At 48.5% G+C, this 24,994-nt stretch overlaps 1 protein-coding gene across 4 annotated transcripts; it reads right to left on the minus strand.

Annotated features, from left to right (window-relative positions):
• Nucleotides 1-23,562, minus strand: LOC144135128 (monocarboxylate transporter 14-like). Of its 4 annotated transcripts, none has more exons than XM_077667878.1 (7): nt 23,249-23,562; nt 21,231-21,545; nt 20,429-20,564; nt 7,497-7,737; nt 6,489-6,632; nt 3,285-4,262; nt 1-258 (listed from the first exon to the last, which is right to left on the minus strand). In XM_077667878.1, the coding sequence occupies exons 4-7, from the start codon at nt 7,732-7,734 to the stop codon at nt 137-139; spliced, it is 1,482 nt and encodes a 493-aa protein (XP_077524004.1). In that variant the 5' UTR covers nt 7,735-7,737; nt 20,429-20,564; nt 21,231-21,545; nt 23,249-23,562; the 3' UTR covers nt 1-136. The 4 variants fall into 4 exon arrangements, with proteins under 4 accessions (XP_077524004.1, XP_077524005.1, XP_077524002.1 ...); XM_077667876.1 differs by having other exon boundaries at nt 3-258; nt 7,497-7,742; nt 23,249-23,561; XM_077667879.1 differs by lacking the exon at nt 7,497-7,737 and having other exon boundaries at nt 2-258; nt 23,249-23,561.
• Between the last annotated feature and the right edge of the window lie 1,432 nt (nt 23,563-24,994).

Consider the following 24,994-nt stretch of genomic DNA (forward strand, 5'->3'; position numbering starts at 1 on the left):
AAATACCAGTCACAAACGGTCGTCAGAAGTCAAAGTCATATTCAGAAGCTCCTTTGCTTCACAACTGTGCAAAAGAACTAAGACTCTAAACATTTCATTAGCTTTTGTTTTTCCATTGTTCTCTGCTTCAAATACACTACGCCTGTTCTCTGCTTCTTATAAAATACTTAACAAGCCATGCAACGAAAAGTACAGCACTGGAAATTGCCACCAGATGAAGCAGCATGTCGTACGATCCAAGACTGTCCCGGCAATACCCTGAAAAATACAATACGAGACTTTTTTACACCGGCACATGATGAAGTAAGCCTGCAGAGAAACCTGCCGACAGACCAGCTAGACAGAACCGCAGGACCCTTCATTCGTAGTTAACATTTCTGAAGCAAAAACATAAGAACTGCATTGCTGTCGCAGCATAATAAAAAAATTAAGTCCAGTTCCTAATTCCAGCATTACAACATTGGAAAACAAATATACTTATATTCAACAAATGACTAGATTTTGTGATAAACTTGAAAACAAAATTTTCATTTCAAACACACAAGGAGAACTACACTATGAAATAAAAAAAGCGAATAACAAGAGAAGTAAAGACATTCACCAGCGCTGACTGAATTCACTCAGTACTCGTGTGAGTTTTTTTTATTTTTACCGTCTCGTGTTGGCATAGTTTTACAGTCACAGTGTTTTGTCAGCAACGATCTTAGCAACCCACAATGACCAAATTAAAAATACTACACCTTGAATAGGTCACGCAGTGTCTTGATTGTTATGTGTCATGCAGAAGGTGACTAGCGTGTAAACTGTTCAGCATCTGAGGCATGTTTTTGTGGCAGTTTTAAACCACACGCTCTTGTAGTTGTTTCAAGTCCCATGGCTCAATACGACGAATGTTACAAAGTGGAACTTTATTTTCTAGAATAGTTATTTTCCTCCTGCATACAGCAGTGGTATGTTGGTACTTCACACTTTTGGAAACAGTTGTGCACACACGAAACAGGACATGAAAAGGGACACGCACTGGCATATGTGTGTCCTTTTACATTGCTGTGTTGTGTGTGCTCAATTCTTTACAATAGTGGCTTGAATGTCCGCCTCGTATGTGGGAGATGCTGGTTTCTAACTCCAATGTCACCAGGCTGCCATCGGTAGTGCCATGGGTACAAGATTTTGCTGTGGCCTGGCGCTTGGCTTTGCTGGGGTAATGTCATTTGACAGACGGTCGCTTACTCCACTTTCAGAAAATCGAAAACGCCTTGTGATTTGACACTACTTCTCTGAAGCTCACTTGAAAAAATTAAAATTAATCATCATCAGCATTTTCCACCAGTCGCGATGTTTCAGCGCCTTTGGCGTTTGGATTCTGATGCAGGTGTAATACGAAACAAACCCATGGTCTACAATGTGACTGCAGGTTAGATAACTTGAGTTGATCGAAATTATTGAGGAGCAGTTGACTACGGTCTTGCTGAAATCCCATGGCTTCCTTTGGCCTAAAAACCGCATAATCTAAAATTTAACTTTTTTCTAAGTAAAATAAACATTCTTTCAGTTCTTCTTTGAACGACTTTCAAAGCCGGTAGCTGGAACATTTTTGGTTCCTAACAATGCACTTTGCAAATATTTCATGAAGGGTTTTGAGGCGGGCTAGTTGGTGGATTTCGTCCATGACTGAACTGCGCGAAAGAAACGGGGACCAAGAAGAAACACGTACACACACACAGCGCTGTGTGTATGTACGTGTTTCTTCTTCGTCCCCGTTTCTTTCGCGCAGTTCAATCATGAACGAAATATTTGATGGATGTGATAGTGCAACTGTATGTTTTCGACAGCCTTTAAAAACTATTTTGCAGAATGAGGGGTGTTTCTGTATCAGACGTATTGGAAAACTTGCGCCCTAAGTGGCAGATATTACGACTAAGTCATCGTCAGAATTCGGTGAACGAATGCACAGCTTTTGCGAGTAACCATGCCTAAATTTCTGGCAAAGTTCTCATATTGCAATGCGATCAATATTGATACCCTACGACACTGTACTTTTAAAACTGACGCCCATATGTTGAAAGCTAAGTACAATTTATACTATTTCTTCACGGCAGTGAAATACCATTTTGTGTGGGTATATTTTCCTTCTAGCATAAAACAACCTTACGTTTCGTTTTCCCACTCTTTTTCATTACACTTGATCGCAGTGACCAATCATTAATTTATGAAGTGTAGGATTTTCAATTTATCGTTCGATTATATCGTTAAGAATCTAAGTGAATATATTGTAATTTATAAATGAGGCAGGTAGAGCGACAGTGCACACAAAGGCCATACTTTTAAATTGGAGCGAATTAGTTTCTTTGCCAATGAGCCATCTAATGCTTTCGCTTTAACATCTGATACCTATTTGGTAACGGGGTAATACCTGGCGGCAATGCGGGTCTAATCCTGGGTGATAATGAAAATTTTACCAATAAAATCAGGTAGAAAAAGAGCATGAAGAAAGCCCACTGCATTATATGAAGTGTTACTTCAGAAAACACGCCACGAAAACGTTCTGTTTCAAACACCGACTTTTTCATTATTTATAAAACACTTCTATGCCCATCATGAGGCTGGAGAAAGCATAAAAGTTTAATCGACCAAGACATATTCTAATTTTCCCGCTTTAGTGGACACAAATTACGAAGGTTTCAAATTTCTTACTTACCACTTGAAACCTCAGACATAGGGTGCGAAATTGCAAAACAATTGCATTCATATTCTCGCAATTTGGTCACAACTTTTGTAGTGAATACTGCTGGTAACTCGCTAGCAGTGTGCGTGAAAGGCTCTAGAATGATGGCAGAGGTTAAGCAATGGTAGAGATCGGAAAGACTGGGCTATCAAAAAACTCTTAGCAAATTGTAACCCCGCTTTACCATTACTTGCAGATTGTTAAACATACAGAAAAAAACAGTATTTAACAGTCGGTCAATGATCCTATCTCTTATATAATCTAGTACTGAAAATCTTAGCTCCAAATTCTCCCTCAATGTATTATGAGAAAAAACATAATCTCCGTCGCAGTTACTTTCCTTATTCGAGCAGTACATGACTGCTTTGAAAAGATTTCCGTGAGAAGCTTATTCCGTCTTAAGCAGAACAGTCACAAGCAGGCGTTGTTTGAAAACTCGTAAAAGGAAGGCAGTGCTAGCCCACTCCTGTTATCTTTAATAAACGCTTCTTCCATTCAGTGAAGAAAGCCTTAAGGCAATAGATAAAAAAAAAGCATTATATGGGAACTGCGTACATACCAACCAACGAAGGCCTTGAAAGAAGTGCCAGTCCATTCACAAAATACACTCCACCGATGAGCAGAGGCAGTGACTCAATCCCAAAGTCCTTTACGAGGGCTGGGGCTTGAAGTGAAATCCTAGATCCGTTACTTGCCCCTATCAGCGCTGCCGAGACCAGCATCAATGGGAAAGTCCTCAACCAGACGAACAGTTCGAAGGCGATGGCTTGCAACAAGGCTCCTAGAAACATCATCGATTCCAGACTCAAGAATCCAGCGTCGATGACTAAACCGCACACGGCCCTTAGGACGAGGTCACCGATGGCAAATGCAGTCGTGAGGAAGACGGCAGTAGAAGGCGGCACCCCCCGGTCTTTTGCGATGTCTACCGAGAGCAGGAGGAACGTTGCCATCCCGAACAATATAACTATGCAAGTTAAAGCATTCACGGCGAATGATAAGCTTAAAAACTGTCTTACTATACGTGCCATGTTTCGCTGGCTTTCACCTTTCGGTCCAAACAGCTTCGACCACAAATTGAGCAACCGGACGGGACCAGCACGTTTCGGTTGAGGCTGAACGAACGGAGATTCTGCGGTCTGTGCCGATATCAGTTTCTCTACAGCCGGTTCGGCATTTTCGTGATATGTTTCTACATTAGGATCATCCCACTCAAGTGTATCCTTGCCTTTAACACTTGCAACGTCGTTCAGCATGCGATTCTCTTCGTTGCCCGAAGGATGGTCTTGGTCTTTCATCCAGTCGGGGCTTCGCAGCACAATGGCTGCAGGGCACGCGTTCAGTGTGAGCGCTCCCAGCAGAAGGAACGTGTCGCGGATGCCGTAGGTAGAGCGGAACAGTTCGGCCAGCGGTGGAGCCAGGAGCATGTTGAGCCCAGAGAAGAAGAAGATGACGCTGCAGGCCGTCGCACGGAGCCTCTCAAAATGTTGAGAGACGAGGACGTTGATCCCGACGAAGATGCCCGACGATGCGACTCCTGCAATGAGATGACAAGTGTAGACGACAGGCGCAGCATTTGTGAAAAGCAAGGAGTCCAACTGGTTTGCTCCTAAGCCGCTTAATAAAGTTCTAGCACCACACCCATTAATTCTGGACAAAAGCATTTTGAAATGGGAGCCACCTTATGAACGTAATTTTGTTATACACTGTAAGATTTCTCTATAAAAATCAATACACCCACAGATTTCCCGTCGACAGATTTAAAGGTTTTGCTTGTAACATTTTTGCTGTGGCCCAAAGCGATCCCCATTTTTTTTTTCTATGGCAGTCTTCACTGCTCGATGCGAATGAAAGAAACACACTTAATGTAGATTTTGCTACACAACGAAATAATGGATGATTACCTTCATTATTTGCAAAACAATGTTGTACACATTTTAAAATTGAAAAATTTTTCTACGAATGTTGCACATGCGTCCGAAAAAGTAATAAAATTTCTAACGGGCGAGGAAGTTACCCTCATGAGTTTGGAACGTCGTTGATGCACGAGCCACACAGCATAGTATAAAAGCGAACCTTTTTGGCTGTAAACTTTCGACAAGGACTGTACAAGTAACACCGCGGTGTTTTGGACAGACTGAGTGCTAGCAATGATATATTGGATACTTAGCGAATATATTTCCTGCGCTTCTGCTACTCGCAGTTGAAGCCCTCAGAAAATTTCTAAAAAAGAATTTTCGCTTACTCACGTGCATGAAGAAATGCATAGCGTGGAGATAAAAGATGACCCAATAGTGCAAGAAACCGACGACTATGCAACATAGAGTAACTAAACGCAAAAGCCCGGAAGATGTCTGCGGTCACGAGATCTACGATCAATGTTAAATAAGGAAGTATGCTACAACTAAGTTGCAAGATTAGATCGCAGATAATACCAGATGAATTACAATGCAATCTGTCTGACCCATCGTTTTTGACAATTTATACGAATACGCTACATTATCAGCTACTGCACGCACCTTTTATGTGTGCTGAAACTACTCTGTTCGTATTTAGGAGATGATTCTGCGTGCGGCAGTCCTCAGCAATCGTCTTTTATTAATCCATACACGACTGTCTGAAACATCCAACACTGATGACTGAAAACACAGTCCTCATATATTCGGCTAAATTTAGAAATCTGTAACCATTAGGGCAAAGCGGATCAGTTTTGATGCTGAATATTACGCTGTCTCTTTTGTAATTAGAGAAATCCTACACGAGAACTTTGAGAACGATCTTATACACATCGACTCACTAAGCGCTCTAAAAGCACTGGACTCCAGAAATGCAGCATAACAATTCATAAGAGATATTATACAATATGCCGTAAGAGCAAGAACAATCAAAGAAAACTAATATTATGCTGCATAGCCAGGCATGTGGAATAGGCGGTAACAAAGAGGCGACAAGTGTGCTATACGAGCTCCTAAAGTGTAAATAGAAACAGATTTTTTGAAGCTGGTTAAACTCTTTAAAAAATGCCGGCCACTTGAGAAAATGGAATTAGCAGGAAATTGCACGCGGTAACGCCAATCACCGGCGATAGCAAGTCATTTCATCACCAAGAATGATTCATTGAAATTACCTTATCTTGTGTGCTCATCGGACGTACCCACATGACACATCACCTCATGCTCATTAAAACAGGGAAGCCTTGCTGTAAACTGTGTAGCGTATTAGTCGCAGTAAACGGCGTCAGGCAGAAAAATCCAGAGTGAGAAAAAGCATTACACAATATCGCGAACTGTTTTGGTGCAAAAGGCAGCAACTCTTCTAAAAACATCTACGAGTATAGAGCATTTCAGTCCGTAAGCAGCGTAGTAATTTTTTCAACCTTGTGTTTGACGCATATAAGCTCTAGTGTCTCTTGCGCAATAAAACGCCCCGGGAAAAAACTCTGTTACCTTCTCTTAAGTAAAATATTTTGCACACACTGCTACTTTCAATATGATAATGTGTTAAGAAGTTAAATATTATTTTCTCTGCTTCCCCTAAACGCAAAGTTTCCCTGTTCGAGTGTGTCAATTTAAAGCGTACGCGGTAAATCACTTTTGAGTTTCTTAATTCGCCTCAGCTGGGGAATTTCTGGGGCCCGCCAACGGTCTGGGCATCTTTCCGAGCTTTACACGTTATCCTCCATTTATTCACAAAATCTTATCACAACATGCTTCCACATCGTTCTTTCACAAAATTTACTGGTTAAGCGAAAACGCATAGTTACCTTGGACAAATCCGAAAAGGAATGTGAGCAAAATAATGTCAGTGGTGAGGTAACAGGCCCCGAGCGACACTGCCCCCAAGAATGAACAGGAGAGTAATACAGCCTGGCATGAAAAACGTCGACAGAAATATCCCATCACTGGACCTGCAACGGAAAAAATTCGTAAACGATTAACTTCTGTACACTTCAGTCGGATCTTACTCAGTCTACTATGGGCTTAGTCGGTCCATTTGTTTCTTCAAAGATCAAAAGGAATGTTATTTTATGTACGGAAACATTGTCCTGCGCACTTCAAGTACACAAAAAAAACAGATGGCTTCCTTTTTAAAGCTTAAATATGATTTGGTGGACCTTTTCAAAACTTATATGTGAATATGAATTATTACTATTAGTATATACGTTACTGTGCTAAATAATTATGCTTTCTAGTTTTCTCTTTCGCAGGTTCTGTTTTCTTCGAGCTACCACAAGCGGAACAGAGAAGCAGAGTAGAATCGAGCGTTGTACTTGCCGCAACCAGTAGAGAAGTGCACTCATATTTCAGGCCACTGCGGCCTGTATGGTTTCTTGCAAAACCGGGTGCGCAACATGTCACTGCACTTCACATTTAACGCCCGAAGTACTGACGAATCGAAGAAACAAATGACAACTTTCCTTAAATACGCGGTAACGTCGAAATAGTAAAAAAATGGCTGTGGTTTAGCTGTGGTTAAACCTGGAGTGGCGCGATAGCTACAGCTGGCCGAGTGTAACTCGCTCAGTCGAATTGAAAAGTCAGTCTTTCGCCACTCCGTTTTGCTAGGCATTCCTTCTTCATCGTCGTCCCAAACACCGGGTGTCAAAAGTTTAATGGATGTCTGGTGATTACAGCCTATTCGCAGACGCTGTCTACCGCAAGCGTCTAGGCCAACACTGCCACATAGCATACATGAATTGATTAACCTTCCCAACAAGCTTATCTCGCGACAGACTTTGTGCCCGACACGAAAGCACCATGCTTGCTCCTACCTGCCAAACACGTGGAGGTTCCAAAGAAAACGAGAGGCCACGATGCCTGGCCCCTGCTGACTCCGTAGCCGTGGACGATGCCGTAGAAAAGAACGCCAAGCGCTTGCTGGGAAATCGTCATCATGAACATAACCCAGCTCAGGAATGCTGCTGTCACCCAGCTCCAGCGGGAGTCGACACCGAACCGCCGGTCCTCCTTGAGGCGAGCCATCGAGAGCGCTATCCTTCCAGCTGACATATCCTGCACTAGTTGACAATGATCAGATTATGGACACCGCTGCGTATTACAGAGGCACTTATCACACATTTCTTTATAAGCTCTATGTGCACTAGTCTACAATATACATTTCTAGGTCATAGCTCTCGTTAGTTCCAAGCTTGAATGCGAGTCATTCATTCCAGCGCATGGCTTGAATAATAGGATTACTAGAACACAAGCCTTACAAAATTATTCGGTACATTTTATAATATCTACCCGCTCATGTAACGAATACGTAGCCTTGATAAAATTGACTTTTCATTTTTCGCGAAGGTTACGCATAATGTTAACCTCTGTTTTATAGTATTTTACCCAAGAACTTGTTTCTTCAGGATTTTCCTATCAAACAACATCGTAAATTTTATCCTTATGTGACCGGGTATTCGAATTAAGGCGTAGAAAGCAACCGCGCCAGTTGAAATTCAGAACCTATAACTGAAAGAAATCGGAAAACAGTGGCAGTGAAAGGCCCTTGATCACCACCAGTAAATGTGTGGTGCGCAGTGTCTAGTCGGCCACCTCGCAGCATTTACATACGCTACGCTCTTCGTAACTATAGTAAATGGTTCTTCCTTCCTCGCACCTCACTTCCTCCGAGGTGCTCGCTTATTTGGCGTTGGACGTGTAGCGGACAGCGAGACGATGGACAATCGATGACACACGGACGATCGAAGAACTGTTAGCTGACACTCAATGGATATTGTAAAACTAATTTATTGACGTCGCTGTAAGAAAATTTAGAAAGATCTGTCCACGCTTTCGATGAAGATCGCGCCTGTGCGAACTGAGCTGTTGCTGATGCGTCCACTCGGTGTCGATTCCCCTCGCTGTCTGTTCAGTCTGTCCTTTTTCTCTCTTCGGTCACGTGTCTTCTCCTCTCCCTTCGAGGCGGGGGGGGGGGGGGGAGTCGGCGGGGTCTCTCTGGAATGTCCAGGTGCGGTGAGCTCTCGTGAGAGTCTGCATTCATTATCTGGTTACTAATTCGGAGAAAGTGCGTTTTGTACGAGGGTCAACGCTGTCACCGCGACGAATCGAAGGAATGTGTTTCTTCGGCATGTATTTCTTCAGCAACATGCTGACACGATCCTCCCAAAAGTTGCGCCTGTCCTCAGGTGCAAGCGTTCCGGGAAGATGAGGCCAACTCATCAAGGATCAAGTCACGCTCCCTGTATCTTCTTAGCTGCTCCACGTTTGCCGTCTTTCGATTTATTTTTCGGGCACGTGGAGTGATCTTTCGATGGTCACAAGGTTCTGCTCGATCAATTCTGTTACCGCAAATGGTCCCTCGTAGCGGGCATTCAATGCGTTTCGTGCGCCAGCTTCAAGCACGACGATATCTCCAGGATGAAAGTTTGGTGTTCGTCGCCTCGAGTCGTATCGAGGCGTTGAGTCTCGCTGACTCTCAAGAAGACCGTCCCTCATGTCCGCGCGTCCTCTTGTGAGATCGTGGAGTATTTCGGCTTCGTCTATTTCGTTCTCAACAGAAGCGATGTTCAGTTCCCCGGGTATCTTCGCGTCGTACCCATGCATTAGCTAGAAGGGGCTGTGGTTTCCGTTGCGGTGTTTGGTGGCGTTGATGGCGAACGTGGCTCTGGGAACCTGCTTCTTCCATGCGTTGCTGTCGTCGATAGTCTTGCGCAGCACTTGCTTTAGGGTTCCGACCATTCTCTCGATCAGCCCGTTAGATTGAGGCCAGTAGGGGGAGAATTAACGTGGGTTATTCCGAATCAGTGGTGAAGCTGTGCAGTTCGCTTGTTGACGAAGCCTTTAGCCTGGTCGGTGATTACGATGCTGGGAACGCCGAATCTCGAAATCCACCTTTCCGTTAGGAAGGAATTCGAGGTAGTATGCTGACGAAGTGCTCGGCACGGCCACGGCGTCCATGTAGCTCGTGGCGTGGTCAATGCAAACAAGCACGTGGCCGTTTCTTCCGTCAAGTGGTCCCATGTGATCCAATGAGATGGCGGTGTTTGGTTCGTTGGGGATGTCTCTCGGCTTTGAGGCATCCTTCATTTCGCGTGGTGCGGGCGTTTATCGTCTGGCACGTGTGGCAGGACTATACATATCGACGGATGTCCTTAGGCATGGATGGCCACCAATATTTTCTTTGGATGACATCTTTTGTTTTCGCGATGCCAAGATGGCCGTTGCCATCGTGGAAAACCACCAGGACGCTGCTTTGCAGAGTGGCGGGCACGGTCACTCGCTTGCAGATATGACCTTTATGAGTTGAACTTCTGATAAGGATGTCGTCCTCGATCTGGTGTTTGGATGCACCATCGTTAGCCTCGGTCCGGAACCTTTGGCAGTCTGGGTCGCTTTCTTGCAGCTCGCGTAGACGGCTGTGTTTACTAACGACAACGGTGATACAGCAGAGGTTGAGAGCCGAAATGTGCTCTTCGCTCGGTTCGATGTCGTCCGACTGCCTCGAGAGTGCGTCTGCCGCGGTGTTCTGGCGTCCAGGCTTGTGCTTCACGTCAAATGTGTACTCCGCAAGGTCGAGGGTCCAGCTTGCGAATCTGCGGTTGGTTTCACCCATTTTCACCAGGTATGACAAGCTGAAATTGTCCGTGTACACAGTAAAGCGTGGGCCTCCTCGGAGGTAGATGGCAAACTTTTCGGTGACAGCCCAATGAAGAGCCATGCACTCAAGCATGTTGGAGTACAGTCCCCTGTCGTGCTGGTTCAAGGATCGGCTGGCATACTCGATTATGCGCTCCTTGCCGTCTTGTGTCGCGATAGCACTGTAGCACTGCCCCAAGTCCTGTCTGGGAGGCGTCGACATGCACGTATGTCGGACATTCTGGGCGGAAGCTCGCTAGTGTGGGCGGGCTCTTCTAGGCAGTCTTCACAGCGTCGACGATTTGTTGATGTTCGCCTGTCCAAACGAATGCGGCGTCCTTTGCGAGGAGTTGGCGTAACGGGTGCGTGAGCTTGGAGAACTGTGGCACAAATTTGCGGTAATGGTTCGTGAACTGGAGGAAGGAGAATAGCGTTTTCTCATTGCGATGCGGCTCGAACTTGTCGATGGCGCCGACTCTTGTTTTTTCGAGCGTCCGTCCTTCCGCCTTGATGACATATCCCAGAAACTGGACCTTGTCTCGCACGAACTGGCAGTTTCGTATGTCCATTCTGAGGCCGTTGACGATTATTCTTTTCAGCGCCTCTTCGAGCAGGTCGAGCGCCTCCGTCACCGTAACCGCTCCCTGTCTATCGTCATCCATATACGTCGACGTTCTGCTCAGGCCGTCAAACGTGCGACGCATCACTCTATCCATCGTCTGTGGTGCCTTGCAGAAGCCAAAAGCCATGCGAAGGTACTCATATTTTCCGTCCGGGGTGACGAACGCTGTCTTGTGAATGTCGTCGGCCTTTACACGGATGGTTAGAAAGGCTGCCTTCACATCCAGGACGGTGAAAAATGCTGAGCCCTCCCTCATGATGTCGTCGATGACGTCCTCCGTGATCGGCATCAGGTATGAAGGGTTAATTGTCTTCTCGTTGAGTTTGCGGTAGTCGTGCACCTTCCTTCGTGGGGTCGTCGGGTGGAGCGGTTGGTCTACCACGATCGTTGGAGCGCCGTATTCTCTCTCGATTTGTCGGATTACACTCTTGGCAACGTAGTCGTCCACCTGTTCTCTAATAAACTGGCGGTCAGCAGGAGAACACCTGTACGGTCTCGATGTGACCGGCACACTGTCCCGCAGTTCGATGCTGAGTTCGGCGTGTGCACACATACCCAGTGCGTCTGCTTTCGACGTGAAAGCTTGATGGTGCGTATGTAAGATAGATCTTAGCGCATCTTTCTGGCTTTTACTTGCTTGCAAAGTCATTTTCGACACCGCGCCTTCTACAAGTGTCGTTAAGTTGTCATCGGGGCAAAGGTCCTTCGCACTCAACTGCACAAAGCCACTGTCGTCGGGAGCAGGATCATTAGCCTGACGGCAAAACGAATCCACTAAAGCCTCTCCCGTGTGTTTTGTTGAGTTTGAAGTCTTCCCCCGCGAGCTCGATGGTGCGTTGACGATACTGGTGACTTGCACGAGAGTCACGTCGTTAGTCGGGTGAAAAGTCACATCGACGTTGGCAGCGCGGCGCCAATCCGATCCGAGAATAAGATCGATCGATTCCGGTAGCGGCGTTACGACGACGTCTTGGAGGCACGCTTTCGTCGCTCCAACTTCAACATGCAGCTTTGCCGCGCGCGTGGGTCTTATGCAGCGGTTCAAGGCCCGAATTTCCTCCGAAGGCAATCGGGAGTGCGTGCGAATGTCTGGGCTCAGGGCATCTTCGCTTAATATTGACACGTTGGCTCCACTGTCGATACAGATCTTGAGTGGTCTGTTATTTACGTGGCCGGTAACTATTGGCAGCGTGCCGCCGGTAGAGTGCAGAAAGCAATTCGCTTGCCTGATGGGTGGCCCATCTCTGTTGGCGTCGTTGCCGCAGCCGGATCGTCGTTGCTCCGCCCTGATGGTGGCTGCTGTCTTTGGCTTGCTGCACTCGCGGGACAGGTGGCCAGTGCCGCCGCAGTTGAAGCACGCCAGTGCTGCGCCGTATCTTTGCTGCATAGGTCGTGAGTATTCGTGCCCTCTGTTGTTCTGAGGAGCGTTGACCGTCTCGTTGACCCGCCTAGCTTGGCCTCGTCTCGTCGAAGGTTCATCCTTGGCGTCGCGGGTGTCTAGGGTTATTATGCGGCGTCGTGAGTCAAGTTGAGCCGCGCGGTCGATCAGCTCGGTCACCGTGGGGCAACACTGCGTCGCAAGTGGATGCGCCCAGGTGTCGTCGTCTATACCACTCAGGATGAGGGAGATCCTTTCCTCTGTAGCCAGTGGGTACGGCGCCTTGTCAAGTACTGCGTTCTTTGAGGACATGTACTCCACGATCGACTCGGAGGCTTCAAGGTGTCGTTTGGCCTGGAGGTCACGAAAATCTTGCATCGAGAGCTTTAGTTTGAAACGGGAGGCGAGAGCTTCTTTCCACTCGGGCCAGGTGTCGCATCTCATTCCGTAGGAGCTGTTCCAGTTCCTTGCGGCTCTTGTCAGACGTGTCGCTGCGCTGGCCAGCGTTAACGACTTCCGTTTAGTGCGCCAATGCTGCGATGCGTTCAACCTGGGAGATCCAGCCGTGCACACTCTACTGCGGTGTTCGGTCGTAAAGTGGTATGGCGGATGACGTGTCGCTCGTTGAGTGGATCTGCACCGGTGCCGTGGCTGCGGGGTTCCTCGTCAACGCAGTGGCTAGCTGCGCCTGCGTGGTGGCGGTCATTCCCAGGATTGCTGCCATGCTCGGTGTCCGTCACTGGCGGCGCAAGGCGGCGGTATGTGGGAATTCCCGTTCAGCCCCGAGTCGTAGCGTGCGCGACTGTCACTTGCCGTTGGCGAGCCATCCTTCGTTCCAGTAATCGTTCCGTCAGCAGTAGATAAAAATTGCGTGGGGCTTCGTCCGGAACTCTTGACGTTTTCCGTCAGCGTTGGGACAACTGGGCTGACGTTGCTGTACACTCCGGGTGCGATAGACGTGGTAGCCTGAGCGAGCTTCGCTCGGACGATCTTTACCTCGGCACGGAGCTCCTTGATTGTGGACAGCGCCTCCAGGTACGCCTGCCTGTCGTCTTCGTTGGCAGCCTGGCTTATCGTTGGCGGGTCCATCTCGTCGGAGGCTCGTTGACGAATGTTGTCTTCGAGGAATCGTGAGATCAGCTCGTCCTTTCCTCCGGAGCACGGTAGTTCACGTCATTTCAGTTCGTCCACAAGCTGTTTCTTCGTAACGGTGCCCAGGAGATTGCGGTCTACCGAGGACAGCGGCGAGTGGACGATCGTTGAGTCGGAGTCCGTGGACGTGGTTCGCCGTGCGGCCGTTGCGTCTTCAGAGATTGCGTTTGACTCAGATCCTGTCGACTGCGCCATGTTAGCTGACACTCAATGGATATTGGAAAACTAATTTATTGAGGTTGCTGTAAGAAAATTGAGAAAGATCTCAATCCAAGCTTTCGATGAAGATCGCGCCTGTGCGAACTGAGCTGTTGCTGATGCGTCCACTCGGTGTCGATTCTCCTCGCTGTCTGTTCAGTCTGTCCTTTTTCTCTCTTCGGTCACGTGTCTTCTCCTCTCTCTTCGAGCGAGGCGGGGGGGGGGGGGGGGGAAGTGACTCGGCGGGGTCTCTCTGGCATGTCCAGATGCGGTGAGCTCTCGTGGGAGTCTGCATTCCTCTGGCTACTAATTCGGAGAAAGTGCGTATTGTCCGAGGGTCGACCCTGTCACCGGGACGAATGGAAGGAATGTGTTTCTTCGGCATGTTTGTTCGGCATGTCAGCAACATGCTGACAAAGCACAAACAACAATACACAGAAGAAACGGTGAAAGAGACAGCTACTCTAGCAGTCTCAAAGTAACGCTCGAGCTCCAAGCTCGCTTTTCACAGCTTGCCGAAAGCCAAAGCTTCCCTACTTCGCTTTCGCGAAGCCTTACCAAAAACCGGATAACATGGTGCAACGCGCTCTTTATCAGTTCGCAAGCTCCAGAAACGGGCGAAGGCGCTGGGGAGAGAGAAGGTGTCGCAGCACAACTTCAGCTACGTCTCCCTCCCTTGTGTTCTCGAGATAGCTGTCCGCGCGCGCCTGCCTCGCTAAGGTCGCGGGGGGGGGGGGGGTGAAGGGGGGGGGAGGGGGGGGAGGCCCTGACCCCTGTGCTCCGATACCCTTGCAGGCGCGCGCCATCGAGAATGCCCAGGTGACATATTTTTCATTTCTTTTTTCGGCGTGCGCACTGGCGTTATAGGGGAGAGAACCTGGGCCAGAGGGCGCTGCGGACGCTAAAGGCACGGACGCCAAAGAACAGCTCCCTCTCTGAGCGACTCGTCGTAATTGATGAGGCAGGACGACGAGCTTCGCCACTGAGTTGTGTGCGTCTGCGTCGCCCGCACGTGAAGGCAAACTAGTTTTGCGTGCGCGCGCTTGTCCTTCCTAGCTCGCCTTCTTCTGTGGTTCTGGTTTTGTGAAGGAATTCTGTGCAGCGCGTGCAACTGTTTCTCTATTTTCAGAGAGCAACTTCGCTGCGCTGCACATGGGAGGGGGATGGAGGAGAAAAAGATAGGGAGGGGACCGGTCGGTTCGAGGGAGAGGGGCACAAACGGTGCAAGGGCATCGCTCGATGGTGCGAGGCGGGCGGAAACCATACCCGGCGTTCCGTAGCAGGCGCGCTCTGCCGTGCGACGGCGATCCGAGACGCGATAAGCGGGGCTGCAGCTAGGAGCGTCTGCGGTGACCGGCTGCATCAATGAAGCGGGCCAAAGGGTACGTTGCAGTCGATATGCGCGGGAAGTTGAAGCAGTTAAGCGTGGCGGCGGCGCAATGAACGGCAGTTCCACTGCCTTATGCGCGGCCTGGGGATGTTGCTGTTGCTAGCCATTCTGATGCTGGGCTTGGTGGGCAGCCAAGGCTGCATCGCAAAGCTGACGTGCTGGGGAGTCGGCTGGCAGAAACTCGACCAGTGCTCTCACAGCTGCCGAGAGGGCGGCGATGACAGCGTCCTTGCTCTGCTCGGCCTCGTCTTCGTCCCCGAACGGCGTCACTGTAGTTTGGCCCACATTTCGATGGATTAGTGGACTTCGGCACGCCGGCTGTGCGTCCAGAGGATGGCAGCGCGGTGGTGGAGATTGCAGCGGGCGGTGCCGGTTGCTTGCCTCTCACCGCGCGTAGAGCTTTGCGGCGGGTGACGGGTTCACGCGCAGTGGCGAGGAGAGACCTTGCGTTCCTCCTGCCATCGTGGGCAGCGGGGCTCACTGGATGCGTGGGCGCCATTGCAGTTCACACAACGGGCTGTAGCGGCGCTGCACTCTGGTTGGATGCCCACTGCCACAGCGGAGGCAGCGCGCGGAAGCTGTGCACGCCGCCGTCGCATGTCCGAGCACTCCGCACTGTCGGCACTGCACGGGGCGTGGAAGACAGGCACGCACAGGACGCCAGAGTTTGAAGTGTGCCACCTCCTGGGGGGGGGGGGGGGGGGGGGCGAAGCGGAGCACGAGGGTTCTTCCTCTCCTCGAGCACCCGACGACCGGAGCTTTGCTCTGGATGTTGGCTGCCAGCTCTGCCTCGGGAATACTGGGGTCGACGCCGTAGGGAATGCCGGCACAAGTGTTCGTGCGCGCCTCGCGGGCTCGTACCCGCACGGCGCACACCGTGTCAACGGCCAGGAGAGGCTGTAGGTCTGTTGCGCTGTTCGTGTCCACCGCCACGACGTTGCGGCGGTGGTTTACGCGCACGGCCTCAACTCCTGGCAGCTTGGAGAGCACTGCAGCTATGGCCTCCTTTGTTGATGCAAGGAAGTTTCCCTTGCCTCCCAGCGGCCAATACAGCACTGTCTCGGGAGTCAGCTGGCCGGTAGGGTTGGGCAGCGAAGCGGGCGGCTGCGCCGGCGAGCGGTGCATTGAGCGGCCCTTGTCTAGCAGACGAGGCGTGCGGTGAGCCGCCGCAGCTATCCCGCTGGCGCCGCTGTTGCGGTGACGCAGGCTCCGACGGGCTGGATGAAGTTGCCTCGCTTTGAAGCGGTGCCACGTGGTTCTCCCCGCCAGCAGAAGACGCTTCCCGGAAACCAGCTCCACGATTCGGCCAGCGCTGCTGTTTTGTTCGAGGAGTCTCGAAGGGGCGGTGCGATGCGCCGTCCGGGGCTGCCGCAACAGACGTCAAGAGGGGGAATTCCTCTGTGACCCGGTTGGAACTCTGCCGTACCGCCTTGGCTGCATTCATTGGCGTTATGTGCGGCTTCTTGGCGACTTCCGGCCGCTTCGCTTTGTTGCTGGGGGCTCGAGAGGAGGGGGGGGGGGGCGCTGTTCATCTCTTTCTCCTTGGTGTTTCCGGTCCCGGGAGCCGGTTTTGTTCCGCTCGTTAGGAAGGGTGAGGGCCGGTTGGAATGCCCTCGGCCTGGTCCGGGCAGAGTTCCGTGGTGTACCCTCGACTCGCAGTGCTGGGGGCGCGATGGCCGGGAGATGGAACGTGCTGCCCAGCTCCACGTTCAGCAACATGTGGAGTGCGTTGCTGGCGTGCTGGCTGAGTGCCCTTCTGCTCTGGTGTCCAGAGTTGAGTCGAGAAACAAGACAGAGCTTTGGTCACCTGCCTCCACTGGTATGGTGACGAAGGTAGCTGGCACCGGGACCTCTTGGGTGGTGGTCTGCGGCCTGGCGGTAGGGCTCTCATTAAAGAGTGGGCGTTGACTAGCAGTGATGATATGTTGGGCATCGGCACGAAGCTCAACGATCCAGTCGGCTTCAGCATACAGCCGCTGAAGCATGCGGGAACAGTTGACGCTGCCCGTTCGGAGGTGGTGTCCTGCCGGACGCGTGCTGAGGTGGAGGGGGGCTCCCTCCAAGTCTCTTTAAGGCGGTTTAAGCACTACTACTAGTACCTATAGTTTAAAAGCCCCATCGTTGGACTGAAAACTAGGAGAACAGCAAAAGAAACGGCACGTGGTGCAACTTCCGAAAAAAATCCGTCCGAACTCGTCGATTGCTCGGAGAGCGCTTCGGCGACGTTGTGAGAGGATCTCGCCTGCGCTTCGCCGCTCGCCCCCCTAGAGCGTGTTCTAGGACACGCTGTGCTCTCTTCGCTCGTGCTTGGTCGCTATAGTGATAGAAGAGCGCGCCCGCTCGAGGTTGTCCTCGCGCTTTGACACTTTTGCGAAATTTTGCGCGAGCTCTCGTGCTTTACCGAGGGAGCAGCTCATCTGCGCCGCGTCAAGCCACCAGCCCAAGAGGGCGCTCCTTTCGTCACGCCTAGGTTTGTGCCCAGAGTGCATAACCATGTGTTGTACGAAGTGGAAACGGAAATTAAAGCCTACCTTCGAACGAAACTGCGGCACGAATGTGTTTCACGTAATTTTTTCTCCGTGTCTTGAAATTGTGCTTGCTAAATTCGATCTGCTTGCTTCCGCCGCGCGTGCTGGTGACACGTTTCTGCTGCCTTTTTCTTATCCATTTCCGCGGTGTTTCAATGGCTTTGCTGCTAAGCTGCTCACACCAGTGTCGCCGGTCGAATCGCTACGTGTTTAGATTTATTCGATATACGAAAGCGTATTTCGCTATGTCTGTGCGCAATAAAGAATCTCATTCTGTTGAGGCTTGAGAGTTTTAGCGTGGGCGTGCAGCTGATACGACAAATATTGTAACGCCGAGCAAATCAGACTGGAATGTATTGCTTCATGTTCATAAATGAAAGTTGGATTACACCGTAAAGCAAAACAAGGACGGAAGGAGAGGGCCAGAGAAAACTCTGTATTCACCATTCGCTATGCACCAAGTAACCAACAGAAAGCTCTAATACAGTTTACGAAGGCACCACATAAAGGGGTTCGATTTTAGCTAGGTAAGCGCATGTTTTCTGGAATTCTTCTAGGCGTTGTGTGCATTGCTTGGAATGTTTAAACTGAAGGGGCATGAGTTTGTTTCGTGAACTGAATGATTCGTTTCAATAGTCGCAGACCCGCCAAGTGAAATTATTTTAAAGTTCGAGGGAGCCAGCGAACGGGCATCACTTATCACTTGCTGTCGCATGCACAGGAACGCTGCTAAGTTTCCAAATGTGTCAAGTACGGTGCGGTAATGGTTAGGCACTATCGCTTCTCGTGACATTCTTAGCAGCTGTATAGCTCTTCATTCAGTCTATTTACTTCAAGCAGACGCACTTAGTCCTCTTATTCGAACGTTAACCTTTGTCTGCGGCACGCCGAGAACTCATAACTTCCTCGAGTAGAGGGTGCAAGGTTCAATGAGTCCATTTCCTCTTCTTTGTTTGTGAACCCTCTTCGTGTACGCACGTCATCACAGAAGCAGGTAAGCGGCTACTGGACGATACGAAAAACCATTGTTATATTGTCGGCAGGCAGTACTCTTACCTCAAGAGAGGCTCGGAGAATATCCTTGACGCCAAGTCTTCCTTTTATTTTGATATTGAAAAAAAATGCCATATTTACAATGATGTCATTGGGTGTGGTATTTTAACAGCAGACGCAAGAATATAGCAACTGACTGGATGGCAACAGTGCGAAATAACACAGTCCCACACGACAAACTTGTTGAACCTGACCCGGAATTGGTCTGTTATACTGCTACAAGCACCGCCTCGTGAGGCCGTGGTTGAATAATAATAATTGGTTTTTGGGGAAAGGAAATGGCACAGTATCTGTCTCATATATCGTTGGATACCTGAACCTCGCCGTAAGGCAAGGGATAAAGGAGGGGGTCAAAGAAGAAAGGAACAAAGAGGTGCCATAGTGGAGGGCTCCGGAATAATTTCGACCACCTGAGGATCTTCAACGTGCACTGATATCGGACAGCACAAAGGCGCCTTAGCGTTTTGCCTCCATAAATGCGCAGCCGCCGCGGTCGGGTTCGAACCCAGGAACTCCGGATCAGTAGCCGAGCGCCCTAACCACTGTGCCACCAAGGCCGTGGTTGAAGATTCTACCACACACGCGTCAGACTGAAGAGAAAAAAAATTTTGGAAAGATAATCCAAAATAAAAATACAACGAACAAGTAAAGCGCAACTGCAAATAGGGACGAAGGACCGACGAAGCATGGTGTTTTCGCTCTGGCGGCACATCAGGCGTAGGTCATACCCTCGAGATACCAATCTGCGAACCTCGTTATCCTTGTTGGAGATTTTGTCGAGTGCCTAGAGAGCTCCAACCGATAAGGCAGAGATAGATCAACTGAACCTTCACCTCTTCACAACCCTCGGATGTTTGGCGTGGGAGGCAAGCCCAAAAGAACACACGAGCACAAGTGAATGCAGTGTCTGGCATCTGCCTTGCGGTTTTTAACCAGCCTGTCACTGTGACCAATCAACGCATCGCTTGGCTGTTTGCCTTATCCAACTGCGAGACGTTCTTGCCAGGTAGACACTCTAGGTTGAATTTTAATAAAATACCGCTTAATCAGGCAGCGCTTCATGTAGGTGAAAATAATGAACACCACTAGTTGCATCGGAGTATATGAAGTGCTGCAAAGCCAGCTGGCACAGTATTTATGCTGATTATGTTCTTCATCAATTTTACATAACTTTTAAAACTCTTCTTAGGCTGCATGTGTCTTCTTGGTGGAGGAAATTAAGCAGGGAAACAATCATGCATTTACCTTGCCACTTCGGCAATTGCGTAATATTAGCAAAAAACCTAAACTTAGGAGCTGTAAGTACCTTTATGTAGCGCTCTCCTGTGCCATTTATACCTTTGTGTTCGAGTAAATCTTCTTTTGGGATATCTGGTCTTGCCATAGACTGGGCAAAGGACAGGTTTCAAAGAATATTTAAAAAAGACAACGCGGCTGTTGCTAGGTCCTTCATCCACGTCCAATCCGCAATATTCGAATTTAAATCTGGCTGCACAAGCTGTACCTCTGCGCTTTTGCGAAAGTTTGTCTCTTTCACAGAGAAATAAAAACATTCGGTTGTCTGTCCTTTCTTCCCGGTACAACACGAGAACACTCTGGATAAAAGAAACCCCCAAGGGATTGATGCTATCTCTACCATCATCATGAGGTCGCCAAGAAATGTGCCATCAGGCAGCAGAACTGAAGACTGAACCACGAGTGTATGTGCAGCGTCTTCACAATTCAAGACCGGTGCATGATGAACATCCCGGTATGTTGAACGCTACCATAGTTTCTATACATGCACCCACCTTTATGGCGATTTTAGTCTACAATCTTGAAACTTCGTATGTCTTTGGATGGGACGGGGTGACCAGCCATTTCAGAGACATCACTTCGTTGAGCTCAGTTCGCAGTCTTCCTCTCGCAAGGGGTGTAGTGGTGGCCCTGAATGAAAAAAGGTGTTAATGTAATCTTGTTGCCAAAGTAAAACTGCACCGTATCGATGCAGCGACCGTCAATGAAAAATAAAAGAAAGTTTAAAACTCAAATTGAAATATCCAGATACCTACCCGAATGTGGCATCGGAAAGAAAACACCGCATACCAGAGTAATTTGATGTTCTCGAGTGCACAAGGCTTTGGTAACTCGAGAATGCAGTTGACAAGCCGGCTGATCTTATTTTTACAAGCCAGGGTCTCCTGAAATGGGGCGCAAATTGCGCTCCTTGCACCTAGCTATTGAAATTCACCGACTCTTAGAAACGTATTGTACATTTCTTCTACAGAAACGAAAAGTACGATTGGGCGCGGAAAGCCCGTAAAGGCCTATTCTGCCGAAACACGTTCATATAGAAGGAAAATTGTTAACAGGTATGCAGGTGCAAATGGAGATGCCAGTAATAATTTTCTTGACCAAACACGACGCCTCTGACAATGTCAACATAAAACCGTAATTAGCTTGACTCCAGGACGAATTGTAACGCCTTCTTGCGTTCTGCTAGCACGTCGTCAAAAAAAATCCATCGATAAAATGTCCCGCACTCTTGCTATGCAGACAGAAGCAGTGGCCTACTATGCATTAACACCACAGCATAGGGAAATACTGCCTCACCTGGTCGGACGGTGGATACTTGTCCAAGGCTTAGTACGCTCCAAGAACGCAAGGGTGTCTCTCAATACCACGCACTCAATAGTTCTTCTCTTTAACCGAAAGTAACATGAGCCCACAGCAGGCGACGGACTTCCGAGGGGAAGCGAGCAGTACTACGTGACCTTTGCGTCTGCAGGAGACAAAACTTGACAGAACAGCGGAGTAAGAACGTTATACGTCACGCAGACAGAGATGCTTAGCAAGCACTCAAGATACACGTGTGTGTCCCTCTTTTGCCGACTCGGGGATGCTTCTAGCCTTTGCGCATTCGGAGCTCTGTGAGGGAGAGAAAGATAAGATTGGCGTAAACACTAGATGCACAGAGGTATTACAGTTGATAGCGCCTCTTTTAGCAAAAAAAAGGAAATAAAAGACGTAATAAAAGCATGATAACAGCTTAACGCTCGTACGGTAACATAAAGCACTCATACAGCCCTTTTCTTACTGTGTCTTCATGTCGCTTTTTTTGTTAAATTTAGCGCTTTTCACTGCTATAAACAAGAGCCAACCAGACCCGGTTATTGCTCTTACAACTTACTGTAAGTTTGTTAGAAAATCTTCTCAGGAAAAAAACAAGTTCAGAGAAGCCACAAAGGCATAAAGCAAAAGTGTTGTGTGGCATACTGTAAGCTGCTGACGATAGAGCTGACATGTAGCATGATTTTACACCACCAAATCTTGATCGCCACCAGAGTATGGCCGTGGGATAAGTATTGTTTAAACCGAGTGCAGTGCGTGAAACACATCCTAGTATAACCTAACGACGCACGGCCCAGATGTTGATGCCGGCGCTGACCCTCGCGGCATCTTCCAGGTCGGTACCCTTTTTGCTTGTTACTTTTACTTGCAATATGGAGCTACTAAGAAAAGGTCTTAGATGTAAACAACCAAGGCGAATAAAGGAACAACTTCCCTGTTATGTCGTAAAATCGCGCAAGTGTACTTCTGCCTTCGTCCGCGTAGACCACACGAAAATAAGATAGAGGGAAAATTTTCGGTGTATACAGTGTCACCGTCTGCCACTGGTTTAAGATGGGAAAGCGGATTAGCGTAAATTTCAACCTATCGTTTCAATATTTCAGGTCCTCTTCAAATGAACAGATGCAGGTCTCATATATCGTTGGACACCTGAACCGCGCCGTAAGGGAAGGGATAAAGGAGGGAGTGAAAGAAGAGAGGAACAAATAGGTCCGTAGTGGAGGGCTCCGGAATAATTTCGACCACCTGGGGATCTTTAACGTGCACTGACATCGCACAGCACACGGGCGCCTTAGCGTTTTTCCTCCATAAAAACGCAGCCGCCGCGGTCGGGTTCGAACACGGGAACTCCGGATCAGTAGTCGAGCGCCCTAACCACTGAGCCACCGCTGGAGTGGCTCAGTGGTTAGGGCGCTCGACTACTGATCCGGAGTTCCCGTGTTCGAACCCGACCGCGGCGGCTGCGTTTTTATGGAGGAAAAACGCTAAGGCGCCCGTGTGCTGTGCGATGTCAGTGCACGTTAAAGATCCCCAGGTGGTCGAAATTATTCCGGAGCCCTCCACTACGGACCTATTTGTTCCTCTCTTCTTTCACTCCCTCCTTTATCCCTTCCCTTACGGCGCAATTCAGGTGTCCAACGATATATGAGACAGATACTGCGCCATTTCCTTTCCACCAAAAACCAATTAATAAAAAAAAGGTTTTCCAGGTCACTGATAACGCAGTTCTAGTTACCGCACTCGAGGTTTAAATCAGGACATCTGCCGAATGTTCCGGCTACCATGAACTGAAGTTATCTTTCTGTTGTTTTTTAGGAACAGTCAATAAATTGGTCTTCAAGCAAACCCAGCGGATCATATTCTAATTGTTCTCCGACGTAAGGGTTTTCTTCGGTAGTAAAGTAATAGCAGTCGATATTACCGTTGTTTAGCCTAGTTAATGGCTCGTGGTCTGCGCTACTATCATACATCTCGGCTAGAAATTGACAAAACGCTCTCACCTACATGACGGGTTTGTTCCAGTGAGAGCTATTCTTGTAGCAGATGAGTATTGCCTCTTATACAAGCGCGAACTGTTGAGGGTGCCTCTCTGGAAAAATGTTATGACATCAAAGAATGCAGCACAACACGAGCATTGTTCTCCATTCGTCAGCCTTCCAATAACAAGTTTCCGGCAGCTTGCGGGGAAGTCGCCTGAAGTGGTGAGGTGGACGCGTGCCCAGGAGGCGCTTGTTGAGCTCTTCGAGTAAGTTCTGTCCTCCAGCAGTGTAACGAAGCAGGCACATGCTTTACCACTGTACCACTTATGCAATAGACGCGTGCTGAAAAAGAGGATATATTTTCTATATATCTAACCGCCTCTGACACACACTAGCTGTCTAGCTTATACTGCACTTGGCAATGCGATCAAACTAAGACAACATATATTAACCTGGAGATGTCAAGTATCATAACAAATGTGTTTTTATAATCACAACAAGCCCTGCCATGGTTGAGTTCGGTCAGAAAAGGGTGCTGTAGAACGAAATTTTTTAGCCTGGCTGTTCTAAATGAATCTTTCACCTCAAAGCGCCATCTGGCAAGTTGTGACGCTACACATGCACTTAACCACACTGAGCTACCCCAAAGTATGAACAGTTTTAGCACGACGTAGCCGGGGTGACTTGCTCATCCGCATTTTTGAAATGTACAGGTATAATGTGCACAATTAACAGTAAAGATAAACATGCTTAAGATTTGCCTCTGTTACCACCCTGTGCGGAATAAACCACACAGTATAGACGTGCAGTGAGCTTACAAAGTGACGTGAAGCGAACGGACAGAAATATTACAACGGTTTGGTCTATCTTTCAATAAGACGACTCCAACTTTTGTGATGAATAGTGGATACAAGCCTGCAAAATTCACAATAACCTTCACAGGATAGCAGGTGTGGTTTTGGCACTAGAAAGTTAGTGCGCGTTTTTGCTTTTGTACCGGCAGTGTAATATGTAAATGAAGGTGTACAAAACTGGCTGTGCAACTTTTGTCATAAGGTGACTCGACACATGAGTCAAGAAATTATAAGTTTGCTAGAAGCTATCTCCCATTCTTAATATTATCTGAATCTTAGATTTTCTGCTCTCAGCACTGATCTCAGGCAATAAAATTTAAAAAACGGGCTTCATCTTCGCCGATTTCACTAAACATTGGACCAATAAGCGAATATATTGAGGGTCAGCGAACCTGGCGAAATGATCAGTGGGTATTGCCCGCGATATAATAGTCCTTAGAGTCATGCCAAGCTGTTATTTTTTGTTTGTTCTACGCTCCGTATGCAAGTACGAATATTTACCAGTTATTCTACAGGACAATTACATCACAGTTATCAATGTTTCCGTATAAATAAGTGGAATGGATGTGCCTCTTAAGTATTCTCTCTGAATCCTTTTAATATCCTCACATTTCATTGAGCTGGCCAGTACCATACGGTTTAGATTGCTGGCTTCAGCCTACACCCGACCATACAATATTCGTTGAAAGGCGTGGACGGCGCATGCAGTTTACAGTTGCATCCAAGGTGGAAAAAGAGCAGTCGCAAAACTGCTTACCAGCGCTAAGTGATGGCGAGTGTCTGCTGTGGAGATATCTATGCGACCTCCTCAGTGTGCTGGTCTGTTCGCACACGCATTTCCGTCGGACACAGCTTTTTTGACCGAAAAGACGCCAGGCATCACTCCTCGCTTCTTCTTGACCTACTGTCCACG

This window comes from Amblyomma americanum, chromosome 5 (assembly GCF_052857255.1).
Source record: "Amblyomma americanum isolate KBUSLIRL-KWMA chromosome 5, ASM5285725v1, whole genome shotgun sequence".
Taxonomy (NCBI): domain Eukaryota; kingdom Metazoa; phylum Arthropoda; class Arachnida; order Ixodida; family Ixodidae; genus Amblyomma; species Amblyomma americanum.

Bases quoted from the DNA above. Each gene is read 5' to 3' on its own strand.
- LOC144135128 (XM_077667878.1), bottom strand. From the start codon at position 7,734: ATGTCAGCTGGAAGGATAGCGCTCTCGATGGCTCGCCTCAAGGAGGAC. The intron at 6,633-7,496 runs GTAGGAGCAAGC...TTTCCGTTGCAG, and splicing joins AACCTCCACGTGTTTGGCAG to GTCCAGTGATGGGATATTTC. The intron at 259-3,284 runs GTATGTACGCAG...TGTATTTTTCAG, and splicing joins TTCAAGGCCTTCGTTGGTTG to GGTATTGCCGGGACAGTCTT.